Below are 21389 nucleotides of genomic sequence, written 5' to 3'. Positions count from 1 at the left end.
TAGCAGTGGAACTTTCGAGATGATATATACAGAAGGCATTGTTGTGTAGTGCACGGCTCTCATTATAGCTGTCGCATGACAACTCTGACACTTCTTGCCCAGTGGGGGTGGGGGTTTCCTTCCTGTTGGCTTTGTGGATTGTACTGATGGGAATGTCCATCAGATACTTGGTAATCACGTTTTAAACCACCAATGGTTCTTTGGTGGTTTAAAAATTCTTTCCATGTTAATGGTTCTTTATTGATTTATACAATTACATGATATATGAGCGTTTGGATCTAGCTGAACTGAGAAGGTCAGAGATCTAGCTGACCATAGATCCTGACTACAGTCAGTTTAGCTCAGATTACCAGTAAAATAACAGTCTTTCTCATCATAAAAATATTTCTGATTGTTGTAGCTTAAAGGCTTTGTAAACCTTTGAGGGGCATTTTATTTAATTTTCATATGAACAGGTCAGTCAGTGTGTTTGGTGTAATTTTGTAATTAGACTTTATTAAAAATTATTTTTACTTTTTGAGATACAGCTGATCTGTATTCTCTATACAGAGCAGCTGTATTATTCGCCAAGACCTGAATTTGTCAGTCCCGCAGACCTGACGAGTTCAGTGACAGTGGGTCATGCAGGATCCACCTGTAATCTATCACATCTAAGTTGTGAACTTAGATGTGATGGATAACAGGTGGATCCTGCGTGACCCGCTGTCACTGAACCCGTTACTCTCGCGGACCTGACGGGAACAGGATTTAGCGCTACATACAGCTGCTCTGTATGCAAAATACAGAACAGTTGTATCTCAAAGTAAAATTATTTTTTAATAAAAACTAATTAAAAAGTTACACCAAACACACTGACTGACCTGTTTATTAAAAAAAAAAAAAAAAGGTTTAGATAGCCTTTAAAGTGTAACTAAACTTTTAAAAAACTTTTTTCATGTCACAGTGACATGTCAGAAGTTTTGATTTGTGGGGGTCTGAGCGCAGTTCAACTGTGGATAGAAAAACAGGAATAAAAAAATGAATCGAGGGTACAAATCATGAAAGTCAAGGATACTCACTCGCCAATGAATATCACACAGCTTCTGATATGTACTCCTATATTTCAAAATAATTTATAGCGCTAGGGTTAATGTACATATTGTCCAGCATGCGAGGGCAGCTTGTACGTAGCTCACTGTCAGTCATCCCATAATATCAATGTAACAAACAATTAAGATGTGATCTGAGGTTGTGTCGTGGGAACATGAAACGAGAAATTCTCAGATTTTTTTTTTTTGTTTTTTTTATAATACTGCATGTTATATATACAAACAGAACGACATATCAATATAATACAGATTCATGTACTGTATACTGATAAATGTGAGGCACTTCCTTGGAAGTATCCAGCAATGTTTCACTGCAGCTAATGATATCCCTAGCACAATGGACTTTTAAGATTCACATTAAAAAAAAAAATTAGGAGAGCGCCCTTCACACAATGTGGATGACAATAGTACTAATTTATAATAATTTATTAGGAAGATGAAAGGCAGTTTATGCTCCTTTGTAATGTTTAATTGCATGAAGGAACAAAGATGTAACTCAACAAAGTTTACTTTGAAATTTTAATAAGCCTCATTCTAATGTTTACACTGCAACACCCAATGTAAATGATGACTAATCTTGTATTATGTGTAGTGTAAACCTCTCAGAAGAGATCCCACACTAACTAAATGTATCTAAGGGCCCTTTTACACTGGCTGATAAGCGGCCGGTGCAGTGAGCGCCATCAACGAGACATCGTTGATCGGAGCTCACTTGTTCCTGTCACACGGGGCTCTGTATGTGGACGAGCGTTTGCGACTCCGATCGCTCATCCCCATACGTTATTATCATCATGTCGGCAGCGCGTCTCTGTTTATACAGGGAGATGTGCTACCCACAACCATAATATTTGACTTTTTTCAAACTATGCAATCAGCAGATGATGGAGCGTTTACTTGTTCATCTGCTGATCGCTGCCTTGTTTATACAGGGCAATTATCGGCAATGAGCGTTCTATGAATGCTTGTCTGCCCGATAATCGCCCGGTGTAAAACCCCCTTAACACATAATGACATCAGACAGATAGCTTATTAGGGTTCTGCTACCTCATCATCAACAAAAATGTATCCTGAGCATACACTGTACAATCAGATATAGCTATCAATTAACAAACTCCCAAAAATATACCTGATACAAAAATTACATCAATTCACAATTGAGTAAAAAATGAAAATCTTTATTGTCCCATTAGGGAAAAATTACCCACTGAATACATACAATTAAAACAACAAATAATTTAAAAACACCCTGGATTGGAGTGTCCGCAATAATCCATAGTAATAACCATGTAATTGCATGCAGAGTATTGCACAGAGATCAGGAATCTAGAATCTGATCTCCTTCATATGGCATGAATATACTGCATAACACATGTGTGTGTATATATATATATATATATATATATATATATACTAAGGTTTACAAATAATATGAGTATCAGCAATAGTTTTATTTACCTGTGGTGGACATGATGACAAATTTCCTATCCGAGGAACACCGCAACGTGCATTTCGCTTACTTCGTCAGGCGGTGCTTCAGAAGAACTACCCCAAATGGCCGCCGTAAAAAAGGCTATACGGTGGTCGTTAAGGGGTTAAATCTGAATCCAAATATTCACAAATATATTTACTAATCAATGACAGAAATCATAAAATAGAAGAAACTTATGTAAGACATGGCTAATTCATGTCCTAAAATACACTACGGCTGTCTGCAACCATCTATATTCATGTTTATGTAAACTTGTGAAATTCAGTGAAGGAAGATAGTTATATATGAAGATTATTAATAAAGTGCATTGACCTTCCCGGCTGCACTGCTTTAGGCTGAAATCTTAGACAGGTGGCAGTAGATGGCTGTGAGAGTCTTTAAATCCTTCTATCTCTGGTGCAATTTAAAAAAATTGTTTGCGTAATTGGCATGTACTACTAAAAGTTATGGGGTAAAACATGACGTAAATGTCTTAGATACCAGTGTTCGCATTGCATGTTTTTGTAATGTAAAAGTTTTAGAGACAGTGATCATTGAGTTGTGTTAGGAAGGATTATAAATACAACTTGTGTATATGTATCATTCCCGATTATGCATTTCACTAGCTTAGCCTCAGATGCTTAGAAGGTCATATTGTTAGTTGATCATGTTTAGTGAATTCTGCTTTAACAAGAGCTGTTGTTGAACAGCCCTTATCTTCCTTTGAAATCGGCATGCTAAGCCTCCAGGAGTATCGTGGTATACAAGGAAGCCTGCTTTAAATGCACTCTTCCTGTTGAAAATTGTTAACATCTGGACCTGCGGTAAAACAAAAGCACTTTTATTCTTCTCAGTCGAGCCCTGATGTAACATGAGTGGGACGCCCTGTTCAGTACCCATATATAATCAGTCACAGGCCCTCCACAGAATTGAATTTCTTCAGTTATGAGGGCAAAAAAATAAAACACATTACATTTCTACATTTCAAATCATATTCGCGTTACTGTTCTTTTTCACATTTTTTATGTGCGTATAACTATGAATGTTTGTTATGAAGTAATTAAATTAATAAGTGAGTAGTGAAGTCGACAAAGATTGATGATAGAATAGGAAGCACTTGATGCCTTCCTGTAGTATTTACACAGATCATCCTTCTGCCAATATAAATATACTATCACTGCATTTTTGCATTGGCCAACATTCGTCAATTATTACGCTATGATTCAGATAAAATGGACATTGAGAGGTTTTTAATTATGTCCTAATTTTCCAACTAGTGAAACAAATTTTCATTAATTATAAACCATAAGATCACCACTATCTATGGCCACCCCAACATAAGCACCTTCCCCATACATGGAATCATTCTTGGCCCAATTGTTGTATCTAACTTAAAAATCAAGCTATGTGTGGCCAACTTCAGAGGGCTGACCAATAATGGCACAGAATGGACAAAAGTTCTCATATTAAAAAAACAAATTGTGAGATATAATCACAGCTTTTCATTGTCTGCATCCACCACATTTGTGGTCCACGTTCGTCATATATGTTGGGAGCATTTCCCAGGCCTAAAGTGTCCATAAACTATCTTGGGCCAACATTTGGCAAAAAAGTGTCCTTGTGACATCGGTTTGGGTGGTATGTGTCAGCATAACGTTTTTTCACTTTATTTAAAAGTTGACTACACTTTTTAATACTATGGGATCCAGCAAAAAATTTATACTGCGTGGTATATTTGTTTTACAGTGGGAGTCCATGTACAATGTATGCAACCATTACTACACTGCGTGAAATAATTTACTTTGCTATAGCTAGATCTTTACATTTGGAAGTGAATATTTGGCTTATCAGTGAAGCATTTGCCTAGCTTATGAGGTTGGCTGATACAGTAAATGAGTGTGAGCATGGGTGTTTTTTTTTTGAGAAGCTTACATAAAACACTGCATAGTAATTCATTTGTTTCCTTCCAGTTTTACAAGCATGCAAAGGATTGGTGGCTGTTTGGATTTTACTTCTGTGTACCCCTGGCATGTACTGGGGTATTTTATACACTAATGACATGTGAGATGCTGCATCAAAGAAAAGGAAGTCTGAGGATAGCCCTGAGTGAGCACCTTAAGCAGGTAAAATGATATAACATTATTCACATGTTATCTGAATGTACGGGAGGGCATTAATATGTAGGAAGAGAGCAAAAAAAAAAAAAATGCACAATCTATAATCAAGGCCATATGTTAGCCCCTTAGGGACTGGCTTATTTTCAGCCTTGGAGGTTGTGTAGCGCCTCTTTCTTACACCCGATCTGACATTAAGTGGGGAAAGATGATGCTCTATGCCGAGTGGGACTGTTGCTGATGCCACCGTCCAAAGCCCAGCATGTAATGTGCACATGTCCTATTAATTAGAATAGGTCACATGCCTGATACCTGTTTTGCATTGGACGGTTGACTCTGCAACTGTCCCGCCCGGCATGGAGCATCATCTCTCCCAATTTCAGATTGGACAGAAGAGAGAGGCACTGCACAACCCCTTTAAGGATGTATGAGGGCTTGGTTTTTATAGGACATTTTTCAATGGCACCATTTTTGGGGAACATATAATGGGAATATATAATTTCATAATTATATTTTTTTATGGGGAGGAATACAATAAAAATCCAGCAATTACACCATTTATTTTTTTTTGCTGTTTACTGTGTGGTAAAAATTACAAGTTAACTTTATTGTATGGGTTGGCTCGGACATGACGATACCAAACAACGATAGTTTTTAGATTTTTAAATAATGTAGTATACATATATGAACAGTGATGTCAGGGGCTCTTCCAGTCCCAGAGTGCCCGGCCAGAGCACTTCCGATGCTCTGGCCGGGGAATCCGTAGTTGAAAACTCCTGACATCACTGTTCATATATGGACAGTAATGTCAGGGGCTTCTTCAGTTCCAAAGTCCCGGGCCAGGGCGCTACCAATGCTCTGGCTGGTGACCCCTTAGTTGGAAGCCCCTGACATCACTGTCCATACATGTCTATGTATGGACAGTGATGTCTGTGGCTCCTTCATGAGCAGAATCCCCAGCCAGAGCATTGGCAACGCCCTGGCCTGGGATTCTGGCATCTCAAAGCCCATAATGTCACTGTCCATATATGCAGACAGTGATGTTAGGGACTTCCTCTTCCTGCACAGTGGCGTATGTCAGTGCCTTCCGTCGGTGGCATATGTTGGGAATCTTTCTGACAAACATGTATACCTCCGACCGAAGTAAAAAATGTGATGTAAACAGGCCCTAAAATACCAGGGCATCAGGATGTACATAATGTGAACACTGCCTGCATTATTAAAATAAAAAAAGAAAACCATAGAAAATGATAAGTGTATATTCTGTATTTGATATATTGTATATGCTATATAGTGCATTAATCAATATTCTTCGCTCTGTATCCTGAAAAATAGGGCTAGATATCACAATATATATTGTTATCATGATATTAAGCTCAATATCGCTAAGATTTCTCACATCATCCAATCATAACAGAGACCACCTTTAAATAATAGATAAGAAATATAGCACAATAAAATCTGTAGTGGCATGCTCAAAACTATAGGATAGAATATAAGATTGATAACATGATACAAAGTCAGTAACTAATCTGTATAAAGCTATTGTTCTACTATTTCATATCATCTTCACACAGCGGCGTGAGGTTGCAAAGACTGTTTTCTGCTTGGTAGTAATATTTGCCCTGTGCTGGTTCCCCATGCATCTGAGTAGAATAATTAAGAAAACCGTATACAATGAACGGGATTCCGGACGATGTGAGCTTCTCAGGTAATATACACATATTCAAATGCTGTTTTTCCTCATTATATTGATTACATACTTATGAACAGGAACTTGTTATCACTTGTAATCAACCACTTGCCATTTTTGTTGTGGTGGTGCTGATTTTTTGTGATTTATTTTTAGTTTTTTTCAAAAATGCATAAACAATTGCGACAAAAAAAACGCAGCATATCTAGCATGCGTTAATACAGCCAGTGGCAACATTTTACTGATGGTAGAGATAGAAATACAACTAAATTTTGCCATTTTACCTTGGTACTTAAAGAGGCTCTGTCACCACATTATAAGTGGCCTATATTGTACATGATGTGATCGGCGCTGTAATGTAGATTACAGCAGTGTTTTTTATTTAGAAAGACTATCAATTTTGATGGAGTTATGACCTATATTAGCTTTATACTAATGAGTTTCTCAATGGACAACTGGGCGTGTTTTACTATATGACCAAGTGGGCATTGTACAGAGGAGTGTATGACGCTGACCAATCAGTGACCAATCAGCGTCATACACTTCTCTCCATTCATTTACACTGCAAATAGCGATATAGCTATATCGTTATGTGCAGTCACATAAACACACTAACGCTACTCATGTGTCATGAAAATGAATATACATTACCTCCAGCCAGGACGGGATGTGTATTCAGAATCCTGACCACTTCTGTAGCGTCTCTGTGAGACTACAGCACAGCGAGATCTCGCTGTGAATGACAGCTTACAGCGTAATCTCGCGAGACTACGCCTGCTATGCTGTAATTCACAGAGACGCTACAGAAGTGGTCAGGAGAATGAATACACATCACGTCCTGGCTGGAGGTGATGCATATTCATTGTCCTGACACATGAGTAGCGTTATAGTGTGTTTATTAATTCCCTATCTCCTAACTAATCTAATAGGCGCTAAAATGCTAATAATTACAGTGATTTTTTTTCAAAAATGTTTATTTGCAAAATTATGAGCATTTTTCTAAATATGCTAATGTGGCCATACTTGCCAAATAGGAGATGACTCTTTCGTTTCACTCTGAGCGGTGTAATGTTTTCTGTATGACGCTTTCCAATCATCATACAGTTTCTCAGCGTGATCATATATTAATCAGGTTCCATTCCTGACTGTGTTTTCAACTGGTGAGACCTCCGGTTGTTTCATAGCTAGAACTGCGATCCTGGAATCTCCACTTTCATATGCCACCAGAACCACTGTTATAGGTGGTCCACAGACAGAGATATGTGAGTTTTAAGTGATCCAGCTTTGTGAAGCAGCTTCATGCTGATAGGGCTGCATCAGAGGCTGGAAGGTAGCTCCACCTCAGGAGAATCGCTGGTGTTAACATCCACTTGTCTAGTATAGCCTCATTTACACATTTAGAAAAAAGCTTAACTTTTAAAATAATAAATTTTTTAGGACATCATTTTCACTAGCGTTATCAGTGTGACAGCGCCTATTAGATTAGTTAGGAGATTGGGCATTACTAAACTAGTGACAGATCCTCTTTAAGGTTAAACGGAATGTATCACTTATGAAATATAAGTCTCTAGGAGAGAAATAATGGCGCAGATTTAGCAAGCTGTGTGAGTTTTAGACAGTGTAAACTTAGACCAGTTTGTCAGAAGATGCACCAAATTTATCACAGTGGTGCATGCTGTATGATAAATTTAACTAGACACCTAACTAGACTTGCTAGACAATTTTTTCTTTCTTATACCATGCCCCTTTTCAACTAGGCCCCGCCCCATTTCAGGACTGGTTTTTTTAAGTGTCTAGAGAGATGTAAACATCTGTCCTAAAATGAAATGCGCCAAATTGCATAAACATTTGCCAAATTGTGGCACATTTTCCACGCATTCTAGGCACAGACACATTAGTAAATCTGCCCAAATGTGTTTAATGCTTTTATAAATGTTGTAGATACGTATTTTTTTATTTTTGAAAACTTTTCTGGGGTGGCTATATTGGAGAAACATACTTTCTTCCTATATTTGTATAGACAGGAGTTTACAGAAATGTCATAGACTATTACAGTCTCCAGGAAGTGATAAAGTACAGCCACTCACCCACAGACCAGGGAGGGACAGGGAAGATGCCTACAGAGGATTTTCTGTATATGTAGTGTAGTGTTTCTATCCTGCTTTATCTAGGCTTCCAGCAGTACAATAGAGTTGACATCTGTAATTAAATCTCCAACCCTCTATTGATAATGAGATGACTCTGCTGACCCTATCCCAGTCTGCAAAGCAAAGTTTGCTACAGAAAACAGGAACTGTTATCCTATTGTGTGTGCTCCTGTGGCTAGCTACATCAAAACTAAAAACATATATATTTTTTTAAAATCAGCCCATCAGCAGACTACAGACTGACAGCCCAGCATGTGTTTTATGATATCCTTTTAGAACAATATATCAGAAAATTGTCATTAATATTGTTTCCTAATATATTCTGTAAAACTTGCTCCAAGTTGAAGTTTCACTTTAATTAATTGGCCTTCTGGAACCTTGACATTTTCTTGTCTCTAGCTGGAGAAGTCAGGGAGAGATAGGATGTGTCAGAGGATGATGTAGCTTATTCCTGTCTCAGAATGACCTATATCTGCACTGCTGTGAATGGTTTTCATCAAAGTCTGTCTCAGTTCATAATAAGATATGGAGGTCCAGATAATAGTTTTGTAGGTCTTTTATATATATATAAATGTTAATGTGTTCATGTTCTTTTGATGTCTAGTTTTCTGTTGGTCATGGATTTCATCAGTATTAACTTGGCGGCCCTCAACTCATGTATAAATCCAATAGCGCTCTACTTTGTCAGCAAGAAGTTTAAAAACTGTTTTCAGGTAAGAACATCTGTTCTTGAAAATTGTTTCACATCTTTGAAAAAATTGCACATTGTTTTTATCTAAAGATTGTATAGCGGAAAGAAAGAATTCTGATATGTCGCTCCATTATCAATATATTGGTCCTTATACCAGTTTATTAGACGTTTAAGGAACTGTACTGTAAATGAATTGTCATCATTGAGTACTTGCAAAAGAATATTCAATATAGAGTATATTATTTGACTTCATCAGCAGGAGTTATACATTGCTAGGATTAAAATAACTGCTAAATATCTGTTTCCAAGAGTTAATTGCAGTTTTACTTATGTTCTACAAAGGCCCCACCACAATGAATTGTGACTTTTTTTAAAATAAATCAGGAACCATCTCAACCATACAATCTGAAATTCTTCTAGTGAAGGTGGTAGAGATGTAAATGCTGTATCCAGATCCACAACTGTATTATTTTACTGTAGATTTTCTATCAGACTTAGAAACTGTTGTCACTTAGGCCCCATGCACACGAACGTGCTTTTGCGGCCGCAATTCCCCCGAAAATCCACGGGAGAATTGCCGCCCCATTCATTCCTATGGGGCCATGCACACGAGCGTGGTTTCCACGGTCCGTGCATGGCCCCGGAGTCCGGACCACAGAAAGGCCTGGCTCATTGAAAATAATGGCTGCAGCCATGTACACAGCCCGCAAATTGCGGGCGGCTCGCGGCTAACACTCCGTGGTCGGCCAGCCGATCCGAAAATCACAGCCGTTCACATGGCTACGGTCGTGTGCATGAGGCCTTAAGGTCTTGAAGCATTAGAAAATTAAGTAGTCTTCCTTCTCTACAGACACTAAGGAACCTTCATCATCATCACCATTATAGCTAGTCATTCAGAGCAGAGTTTCAGTGATGATATGCAGAATAGAAAAAAAAATTATTACTAATGTGCAACATTATTTACTAACATGCATATACATTTTTTTATTATAGTCATGCCTGTGTTGCTGTTGTCAGTCAAAGACTCTCACAAGTACATCTCCAATGAATGTTACCAGTATTCAGTGGAAAAATCATGACCAAAATTACTACATTGCTGACAGAAGCATCCACAAGGACAGCATCAACTAACCACATCCTCCAACTTCAAAAACATCAGGAAATGTAATTGAAGAAAGCCATTCATTTTAAAGCTAGGCCCCTTTTTTTTTATTTTATTTACGAAAAGGGAAGAATTATATGAACAGACATTGATGAACCTGCCATTCGGTTTCAAAGACTAACTGGATCACTTTTGATTCAGAGCTACAAGCTCATGGTTTATTATTGACTGTAATACAGTCTTCAGGTTTTTTTCTTGGTGATGTTTGCAGGTGGGGCCAATATTGTCCTACATGTGGCCCAGAGAAACATCAGCTATAAGCATGGCTGTATTAAGAGGGGCATGATGGAAATCAAAAAAATTGTATCGGCAGCAGTTGTTACAGTAACTTCTGTTATGTTCTACTTATGAAAATCCAAAATTCTGTTGAATGTTATATAAGCCCTTTTATGTGTAAGGCCTCATGCATATGGCACGGAAGTTGTGGGGTGGCACCCAGAGTCCAGCACGGCACTGTACTAAAGAGTCATACGGGACTGTGCCACTGTACAATGCTCTGTCACGTGTTGCATGTTTGGAGCTATTCTCCCCTAGAAGCAATTGTTTAATTTCTTTGAGTGGAGTAAAGTTCTGTACAAACGGCAATCAAAGGTTGTGCAACAGGGTTTTTTTTCATACAGAATCTGAAAAAAACAATTCCGCATGCCTCTGTATGAAATTGGAGACATTCGAAGGAACAGTAAAGGCGACATGCACTTTGATGGGTACCCTATTGTGGCTCCATACAAAATGAAGCCGTAATATGGCCGTCTGCATGAGGCCTAATGACTCAACCAACAGTATTTCCATTGTTATGATATATAAATATAACTATAATTACTTTGTATATAGCAATTTTTATTTAACGTTGTATCTCAAAAATATATATTTTTTAATCTGAAAGCATAGAGGATTGTGAGATATTGTATTATAGCATGAGTTGTAGTTGCAATTGTTCAGGGACGTAACATAATAGGTAGAAGACACGCATTTCGTAGCACTTCATTGTACAAAGCCTTACTAAATAAATAGTGGCATTTTTGAGTGCATGACAATAAGACACACTCAAGTGTTTTAATGAACAAAATTATTTTATCTGAAGATATTGTATTCATAATTTAACATCATATAGACACTAGTTCTCATGAAATGTAATTCAAGGACATCTACTAAAATCTGAACTTCCCAAAGAAAGAGTTATTTACAGCACTTTTTTGAGAAACTGACTTTATTGGCATCACAAAAAAGCAAAGCAATGTGTTTTCCCGGGCCAGCCTTAGATTGGATTGTGCCCTGTACAGTAGCTGACATTGATGCCTAAATAATACATCAATATAGTGCAGGGGCGCAGCTAAAGGCTCATGGGCCCGGGTGTAAGAATTCAGCTTGGGCCCCCCTACCCCTCCCCAACACCACCATCATCAGACCACTGCGCGCGCCTATGCCCAGACACCTTGCCCAACAGCCCCCATAGTATAATGCCTCCACACAGTATAATGCTCCCATAGTTGCCCCCACACAGTATAATGCCCCCAATAACCGCTCCATACCATATAATGCTCCCCATATCAGCCCCCACAGTATAATGCCCCACATAGCTGACCCAATACAGTAAAATTCTCCCCATATGAGCTTCCCATACAATATAATGCCCCCCATATGAGCTCCCCATACAGTATAATGCCCCCCATATGAGCTCCCCATACAGTATAATTCCCCTCCATATCCGCTCCCCATACAGTATAATGCCCCCATACAGTATAACTCCCCCATATCCCCCCCATGCAGTATAATGCCCCCCATCTTATCAGCCCCCATGCCATATCAGCCCCCCCCATGCAGTATAATGCCCCCCATATCAGCCTCCCATACGGTATAATGCCCCCATATGTGCATAATAGAAAAATAGCATAATTACTTACCTATCCCGGCTCCTTCGCCTCCTCCGGTGTGCGCTATGAGTGACTCGGCGCAGACAGGCGCGATGATGTCGCTACATCCCGCCTGCCTGCGTCGAGCCGCTCAGCTCCTTGCGCCAGCATTGAATGGAACCAGGACCTCGGTGAGTGACTTGCGACCCCCCGGAGGTCTTCACACGACCCCCCCAGGCCCCAGGGGGACGCAACCCACAGTTTGTAATGTATTGTGTTGTATTGTGCAGTTTGCAGTGGAGAGAGGAGGGGGGGCTGTAATTTAACGGGGCCCCCCTCTCCACCGCAAAAAGCACAACACAACACATTACAAGATAACACAACACAATACATTACAAGGCAACACAATACATTACATTACATTACAATACAACATAATACATTACAATACAGACTCTGCAGCTCACCTCGAGTCCTCCGCACCGACTCCACTGCACTGGCTGTAAGACATGTCACGTGACAACATGGTCATTTGGTACACTAAGTGTACCATGTGACCGTAACCAGGAAGTGCCGGCTTCACAGCACAGAAAATGTATTTAACAAGCATGCTGTATGGCAACGGGGGCCCGCGGGCCCCCCAGACTTGGGGGCCCGATCGCAGCTGCGACCCCTATAGCTACGCCACTGATATAGTGTACTGCCACACTGTTGCCTAAATCACACATTCAATTCAATCACCTAGGGAATAAAGTTGCATTCGGGGATGGGGACCATATATGGGGGAGTGTGAACTCTAGGTGTCAATTACCATACCCTACAGTAATGACAGGAGATGCACACTGGGCGCATGCCCTGGTGTTGCTTACGCCAACTAATAAAAATCCAGTTGCCGCTTTTGTATCACAAGTTTGAGAATGACATGTGCAGTCTTATTGGTTGCTCTGAGCACCTCTGCTACATTTTATCTACACCATTTCCATATATGGGGACTATGTTGTTAAGTACATCAGTTAAGTAGATGTACAACTTTCATAGTATAAAGACTTTACTGTAATGTACTGGTAAGGCCATGTTATCCTTAATTCTATCTTGGAAGATCTAAATACACAGTAAAGCACTAGCAAGTGGGCCTTGTGAAAACCCCTTTTTATAGAGCTCTAATGGTAAGGGTCTGATAAAAAATGGAATTGGTTAATAGTTTTATGTAAAAGAGGAAGAACCAGTGTAATGTAAGATGCCCTACACTGGCCATTAGTATTAAAGGAACACTAAATATAGAAAATACCCCCCAAAAAAATAAAAATTCCAGCAATTCCTCCTTTAATCCACTCCTCTCCCTTGATCATATAAAAAAGGAAAACATATAAATTATTTTATATGGGTCCCAGGAGACAAGCCATTTCCCCTCCTCCTCCCCCTCCTCACAATCCTGTCTAGCGCTAAGATAACTGGCTGCAGATGGAGCCTCCCCCCACCGGTCTGTCTACAATACGAGACCAGGAGTGCCCACCCCGCTTGTTATGCCCCTCCCCTAATCCATTTGTCAGCTGAACATGGCAGAAAATAGGAAGAAATTAACACTTGTGCTCTCTGCAAGATTTCTATCAGACCATTTAATTTAGGAGCTTGCAGAGAATCCTTCAGACTCGCAAACCATGTGGGCAAGGATTTCTCCCATTTACTTTTATCATTCATTTCTAGGTTGAATGTTCATTTAAGCAGGACAATCTTAACAAATATTACATCTTGGATACCTAAAAATGTCTCCTGCACTTTTGGTCAATTAGAAACATATATATTGTGAGATTAAGGCCTCATTTACACGAGTTTGGCGCATCTCGGACGTGAAAAACTGCAGTTTTTCACGTTCGAGGTGCATCCATGCTCTGCGCTGCGGGACGCAATGTCTCGCATCCCCCATAGATGAGTCTATGGAGGGATGCATGACGCGTGAAAAAATTGGACATGTCCTATTTTCTCACGGACCCTTCACACGGTCCGTTGAAACAATGGCTGTGTTTACAGCCACATTGAATTACAAAGGTCTGTGGGACTGCCGATGTTTCAACGGCCGTCCCACGGACATTGAACACGCTCGTGTAAATAAGGCCTAACATTGTGTTTTATTTGTTTACCTTTTTTTCAGCTTTCTTGTAAGATATTTATTATAATGAACACATTTGTCATGTTCTGGAATATGACTCATATGGGATCTGGGGTATGAGATAGGGGATTCCACACTAAATTATGTCATTCAATACATTGCTAAAAAGAGCAAAATGTGTCTCACAAATGCTTTCTTTTAGCTAACACATACAAGTTGATACTTTAATATGTTTGTCATTTAAAAGCACCTATTTACCTAAAATGTGATTAGGAAGATTGAGTATAAACACGGGGGTGACTCTCCATACACACAACACAACTAATGTCACGTCCAAAAGAATATAGTTTACTCAGAGCCTTCTGATTTCAGTAAAGGTGATAAGTATTATATAGTCATTATCAACCACGATGGCCAAGAGCAGATATATATATATATATATATATATATATATATATAATGTGTGTCTGTGTGTGTGTGTATATATATATATATATAATGCCATATGAACATCCTAACAATGATTTAGTAGATTAAATTTTGTAGTTGTTCCATCAAGAAGAAGCATTCTCTAAAAGTAGTCCCCAAACCTTACTTCAAAGTAACCCCCTCCCCCATAACAGGTCTACCCCTTGGCTTACCAGCTAGCAGGCACATAACATTTTAAACATACTTTGAATATTGAATTATGACTGTTTACAATGTCGGTACATTTAGCCATGTAACACATCCTTTATAGTACCGGTGAGATTGTTTCCGTACACAACCACTTAGCTGAAGGAAATGCCAACAATATTTTATGTCCCTTTCTAAACTGTTTTGAATTAAAAGGTACTGGGATAACATTTCCATGTATTGAATTTCCAGAATAAAGCTTCTTGGTGTCTAATTGACTTAAATGATTTATGTACTTTATACATTGTAAAAGAGCATGTCATGTCATTAGCATGGTATTATATCCGGGGCCGTATTTGCCACGAGGCACTGGGGGTGCAGTGCCTAAGGCGTCAAGCAGGGGGGGGCTGTAGGATTGTATTTTTTTTTTTTTTTTTTTTTTAAATTACGTTTGTGACCTGATTGACAAGCAGTCAGGTCACTCACAGGGCAGTAGTAGGGGCTACCTGTAAGACACGCCCTCTGTTCATGAATTGGACAGAACTGCTCACATGACCAGCTGTAGCCAATCCAAGAACAGTTGGAGTGTCTCAGACTCAGGGCCCTCACGGAGACACAGCAGAAGAAGCAACTAGAGGAGGAAACTCCGCCCACAGCCCGCCCTGCAAGAAGCCTGTGAGGAAGGAGATGTGAGTGCTCAGTCTTTCTGTTTGTGCCTCTATTTGTCTGTGTGTCTCTGTGTTTGCGTGTGTATAAGTTCCAGTATGTGTGTCTCTGTGTATGTATTTGTGTGTCTAAGTGCCTATAAATGTATCTGTATGTGTATATATTTGTGTGTGCATCTAACTACATTATCTATACTCAGAGAGTTATCACTGTGTTACATAGAACTGCAGTTAACCATACTACTTATCTGTAATCAGAGAGTTTTTACTATGTGTTATCTGTTCTGTTACATAGGACTGCAGGTAACCTCTACTGCATTATCTATAATCAGTGAGTTACCACTGTGTTATCTGTGGTGTTACATAGGACTGCAGGTAACATCTACATTATCTGTACTCAGAGAGTTATCACTGTGTAGGGTTGGGCGATTTTGCAAAAACATAAAATCTAGATTTTTGTCAACCCTATGGACGATTTTTTATTTGAATCACGATTTTCTTATTTTTAGGAGGAATTAAGGAATTACTATGCAGGCTATTCTTTTCAGACACAACTTTTTTACATGAGAGAATTGCAGGCAGAGCTATTCCATGGTATATACTGGTTATCAGGATTGTCTCTTAGGTGCTATGTTTGATCACGCTCACAAGGAACAATCATGATAATCAGTGTATATACATTATGGAATAACTGTGCCTGCAATGTAAAACAGTTATGTCTTGGTATTTTTTTTTTTAGATAAGGGAATTCTGGGCGAAAAACTGTACCAAGCTGTGGAATGTCCTCTTCGGAAGACTGTAGCACTTAGCTGTCCTGCCTCCTGGTATGACGTTTCATCCCATGTGACCGCCGCTACAGCCTGTGATTGGCTGCAGCTGTCACATGGGATAAAACGTCATCCCAGGAGGCCGACCTGGAGGTAGAAACACAGACTCCTGGGTAAGTATAATTATTTTTTTGCGGTGGAATTGCTGTGAACCCACCTCAAAAAATGCAACAACTGCAATGGGGAAAACCCGCAACAAATAAGCAGTGTTTACGCAAATACAATTGACATGCTGCGGAATAAAATTCCGCACCACAGGCCAATTTCTGAGCGTTTTTCTCTGCTCAGTATTAACGCAGCGTGTGTTTAAGATTTGTTTTATCTCATCTACTTTACTGCTACTGTATTTGCTGCTGATTTTCTGCAACAAATTCCGTTGCAGAAAATTTGCAGTATTTACGCAATGTGTGACCTGACCCTTACCTGGCTGTAGTGTCTCCTCCTCCTCCATTTTCCTCCTCCCTGGGTGTCTCTTTTTCCCTTGAGAGCCCGCAGGATCCAGTGTGTGTCCTCGGGTTCCTTATTCTCCCGTCTTCCCCTCAGTACATGGATGCAGGGCCAGGCAGCAACAGTTGTGCTGTGTGGTGAGGCGGCCTGGCAGGTATGCGGAGGAAGGTGAAGACGTCAGGGGAAACTGATACTAAACAGTTCTGAGGTCAGGAGGCTTTAAGTTCGGAGAGCCTGCTGGTGCTGGAGTCGCTGCTGCTCTAGCGCCTTCTCCTTCCTGCAATAATGAGAAGCCGCTGCCATAGAGTTGGGGCTAATATTGATTTGACGATTCTGATTAGATTTAGAAGCATGCTTCAATCAAAGGTCAAATTAATCAAATTCACTCGATTAATCATACAAAAAAGATGTGGTTATTACCAAACCATACCTAACAAACCCAAAATTGCAATATAATATAGCACGGTGCCATTCCTGATAAAGATTATAGAAAAAAGAAAAATGATCCAGAAATATAACTAGGCACTCTTGGGTTGAATAAAATTTAACATAGTATTTTATTTTTGAATCAAGATAATACCGGCAAAATTTAATTTATACAAAAATGACAATTTAAAAAGAGAATTCTCCTGGCCAGGAAAGAAAACATACAATAGAACCTTCAAAACATAGGTGATATTGCCTGATGGATATATAGCATACTATATATGTGTAAAACAATTTTGAAAAGATTTCAAAAATGAAAAAACCGCTGGGTTGTGTTCACACTTGCGGTTTTCAAACATATATGTTATTTATATCACAAAATGGCCAGAGTTCCTATTTGGAGTAGCTGGCAATGATATTTTTAAAGAAATTCTCTTTATATGCAAAAAATATGACTTAACTCTCAAGATAGAAAAATAGCCTCATGAATTAAAGGAATGAGGTTAACAGCGTGCTTTTTTCCTCTCACCAATGAATCCTCAGTTCCAAATCAAATCTTATGGTGATAGGAAGTCTTTTCACAGACCCTTGGGTCAATGTGTAGCTCTCATGATATTGAGCTTTAAAGCAGAACATCAACTTTTATAGGTTTTTTACCTTTGCCTTCGACATCCAGCAAGTGCCGGGAAACCATACGGGGAGGCAGTCAGCTCCGGGGTGGAAAATAGCAAATCTCCACGAAAGGAAAGTTCACTTGTGTGGCCACACATTAATTTCAAAGCCTCCAAGTCTCCACCTTTATATCCCCTGACGCTCTCCTCCCCCGATCCATGCGGGCAACGACCACTGCACTCAAGGAGATACGAACCCGACAATGCAGGATCGCACGCCGGTATTTCAGGTGAATAAGGGCACTCCGAGAGGAACGGACCCAACGAGACAGGATCGCAACCAGGTAAGTAAAAATTCCAGAGTATGTCTCCTTCCACGTGTGATCTTCAACACTGGACAGGTATTCTCAGGGCAGGGTTTGGACGTCACTACCCACCCCGTTAATTAGAACAGCTGACGCGTTTCATCCCTGAACGGGATTTCTTCAGAGCTCTGAAGAAATCCCGTTCAGGGATGAAACGATGAAACGCGTCAGCTGTTCTAATTAACGGTGCGGGTAGTGACGTCCAAACCCTGCCCTGAGAATACCTGTCCAGTGTTGAAGATCACACGTGGAAGGAGACATACTCTGGAATTTTTACTTACCTGGTTGCCGGCGTGCGATCCTGTCTCGTTGGGTCCGTTCCTCTCGGGGATATAAAGGTGGAGACTTGGAGGCTTTGAAATTAATGTGTGGCCACACAAGTGAACTTTCCTTCCGTGGAGATTTGCTATTTTCCACCCCGGAGCTGACTGCCTCCCCGTATGGTTTCCCGGCACTTGCTGGATGTCGAAGGCAAAGGTAAAAAACCTATAAAAGTTGATGTTCTGCTTTAAAGCTCAATATCATGAGAGCTACACATTGACCCAAGGGTCTGTGAAAAGACTTCCTATCACCATAAGATTTGATTTGGAACTGAGGATTCATTGGTGAGAGGAAAAAAGCACGCTGTTAACCTTATTCCTTTAATTCATGAGGCTATTTTTCTATCTTGAGAGTTAAGTCATATTTTTTGCATATAAAGAGAATTTCTTTAAAAATATCATTACCAGCTACTCCAAATAGGAACTCTGGCCATTTTGTGATATAAATAACATATATGTTTGAAAACCGCAAGTGTGAACACAACCCAGCGGTTTTTTCATTTTTTAAATCTTTTCAAAATTGTTTTACACATATATAGTATGCTATATATCCATCAGGCAATATCACCTATGTTTTGAAGGTTCTATTGTATGTTTTCTTTCCTGGCCAGGAGAATTCTCTTTTTAAATTGTCATTTTTGTATTTATGTATAAATAAAATTTTGCCGGTATTATCTGGATTCAAAAATAAAATACTATGTTAAATTTTATTCAACCCAAGAGTGCCTAGTTATATTTCTGGATCATTTTTCTTTTTTCTTTCACTCGATTAATCACCTAGCCCCTACGGTGTGTTATCTGTGGTGTTACATAGGATTGCAGGTAACACTACCACATTATCTAAACTCATAGAGTTATTACTGTGTGTAAGGCCTCATGCACACGCCAATTTCGGTCCGTGATACATGGATTTCCTGGACCAAACGCAGTTCAGGGAGCCGGGCTCCTAGCATCATAGTTATGTATGACGCTGTGGGTCACTGCCTCCCCGCAGGAATACTGTCCCGTACTGAAAACATGACACAGCAGCAGGCTAGAATTACCAGGTGGCAAGGGCCACTGTTTTGGGGGCTTTCCCAGTCTAATAATGCCAGCCTCACTTCTGAATCGTACCCGGGTCTTCCTGGTACCCCTACTGGCGGTGGGTATGGGGTAATAATGGGGGATTATTGCTAGCCTTTTCACCGGCTAACACTAAGCCTCGTCTTAGTAATGGACGCTGTCAATCAACCAGTGGCCTTTACTAAGGCGATAGAAATAAAATTAAAAAGAAACACACACAGAAAAATATTTTACTGAAATAAAAAACCTACACATCCCTCGTTAACGATTTTATTTAATGCCGTAATCGAATTAGTCCTCGAATCCGAAATAGGCCAACAACCAAACCTGTAAAAAAAACACAATCCAACACACAAAAAAAAACACATTAGTAAAGCAAAACAATTATTACTTACCTTTCATGGGTCGAGCGCTGGAGCAGCAATGTCAGAGAGCTATGCTGTTTCCATAACTACGGGAGTTATGGGGGTGTCAGCACTAAAAGTGCCAAGGGCAGCACCAACTCTAAATTTGGCCCTGATTATATCTATATAACACAAAACTGATCTCTTTATTATATCAGGGAGGCTGCATTACAGACTTCTTTCCCTATTTTTCTCCTATTAGCCAGTCACAAATAGGGGAAATGTGTCAGGATTATTTTCTTTATAGAGATTACCAGGTACAGTTAGGGTTAGATTCCTCAGCAATGGTGCACTTTTCAGGGTGCTCTCCATGCTGCATTTGAAGGCCTATACTATTATTACTATATAAAAGGATGCACCCAGAATTTTTTTTTTTATTGGGTCCCTAAACTGCATGCGGCTGCCACCTTCCTCCATCGCATAGTAGATTCCAGTCCCTTACTATCCAACTCTGCGCGGCATACGCTGGTAGGCATGGTCCATCCTCCTCTTCCTTTTATGTAATAAGTTGAAGAGGATGAGAAGGATAAACACTGGTGAACAGCGCTGAAGCCAGCCATATTCACTCTTGAAGGCTATTTCTCTCTGTGTGCCGTGGTCCGTACTGCATGCCCTTCTCTTCAGAATCTGCTGACTGGCTGCCTCTCTACTGTGACGTGTTGCTCCCAGAATTAAAATCTAGGGTAGTGGTGGAAATTACACAACTCATGGTGCTACACACGTGAATCCACAAAAGTAGTAAAAGTAGGATGGGGCAGTTGAGGCATCAAACTCCAGATCAGATCCCAAAATAAATTGAGGCCTCAGACCAGACCCCAAAATTAAATCAGACCTCTAACCAGACTCTAAAATGATTTCAGACCTCAGATCAGACCCTTATAGGCTATGTAAACTTTTAAACTTTTTTTTTTATTAAAGAATTTTTTTTCTTTTTTTGCAATACAGCTTCTATGTATCCTGGATACATAGATGCTGTATCTTGTGCTGAAACCCGAATTCATCAGGTCACCCGGACTGACGGCTTCGTTGACAGCGAGTCCAGAGACATGCAGGACCTGCTGTCACCGAAGCTGTTAGTCCCGTTGACCTGACTGGTTCGGGCTTCAGTGCAAGATACAGCTTCTATGTATCCAGAATACAATAGAAGCTGTATTTCAAAACGTAAACATTTAGTTTTATGAAAACCAATTCAATTTGCATTAAAAACCATAATACATTGTTTTATTTAAAATAAATAAATGTGTTCAAAAGTTTACATAGCCTTTAAAGGGGTTCCTCCAGCAGTGGAATTCCTGGCCAGATCGTCGGCAAAGCTCTGGCCGGGGAT

The 21389-nt window shown here is 39.8% G+C and overlaps 1 protein-coding gene across 1 annotated transcript in view; it reads left to right on the top strand.

Annotated features, from left to right (window-relative positions):
- The window catches only part of EDNRA (endothelin receptor type A), a 76621-nt gene extending 61408 nt beyond the window's left edge, over positions 1-15213 (top strand). The window contains exons 5-8 of the mRNA XM_075860376.1: positions 4527-4679; positions 6248-6381; positions 9115-9223; positions 10195-15213. Coding sequence (XP_075716491.1) covers positions 4527-4679; positions 6248-6381; positions 9115-9223; positions 10195-10332 — 534 coding nt within the window. The 3' untranslated portion in view covers positions 10333-15213. The remainder of the gene's footprint in view (positions 1-4526; positions 4680-6247; positions 6382-9114; positions 9224-10194) is intronic.
- Positions 15214-21389: the final 6176 nt, after the last annotated feature.

Source organism: Rhinoderma darwinii, chromosome 1 (genome assembly GCF_050947455.1).
Source record: "Rhinoderma darwinii isolate aRhiDar2 chromosome 1, aRhiDar2.hap1, whole genome shotgun sequence".
Classification (NCBI taxonomy): Eukaryota; Metazoa; Chordata; class Amphibia; order Anura; family Rhinodermatidae; genus Rhinoderma; species Rhinoderma darwinii.
The sequence above is the reverse complement of the archived record's forward strand: the minus strand, read 5'-3'. Positions and strand labels throughout refer to the sequence as shown.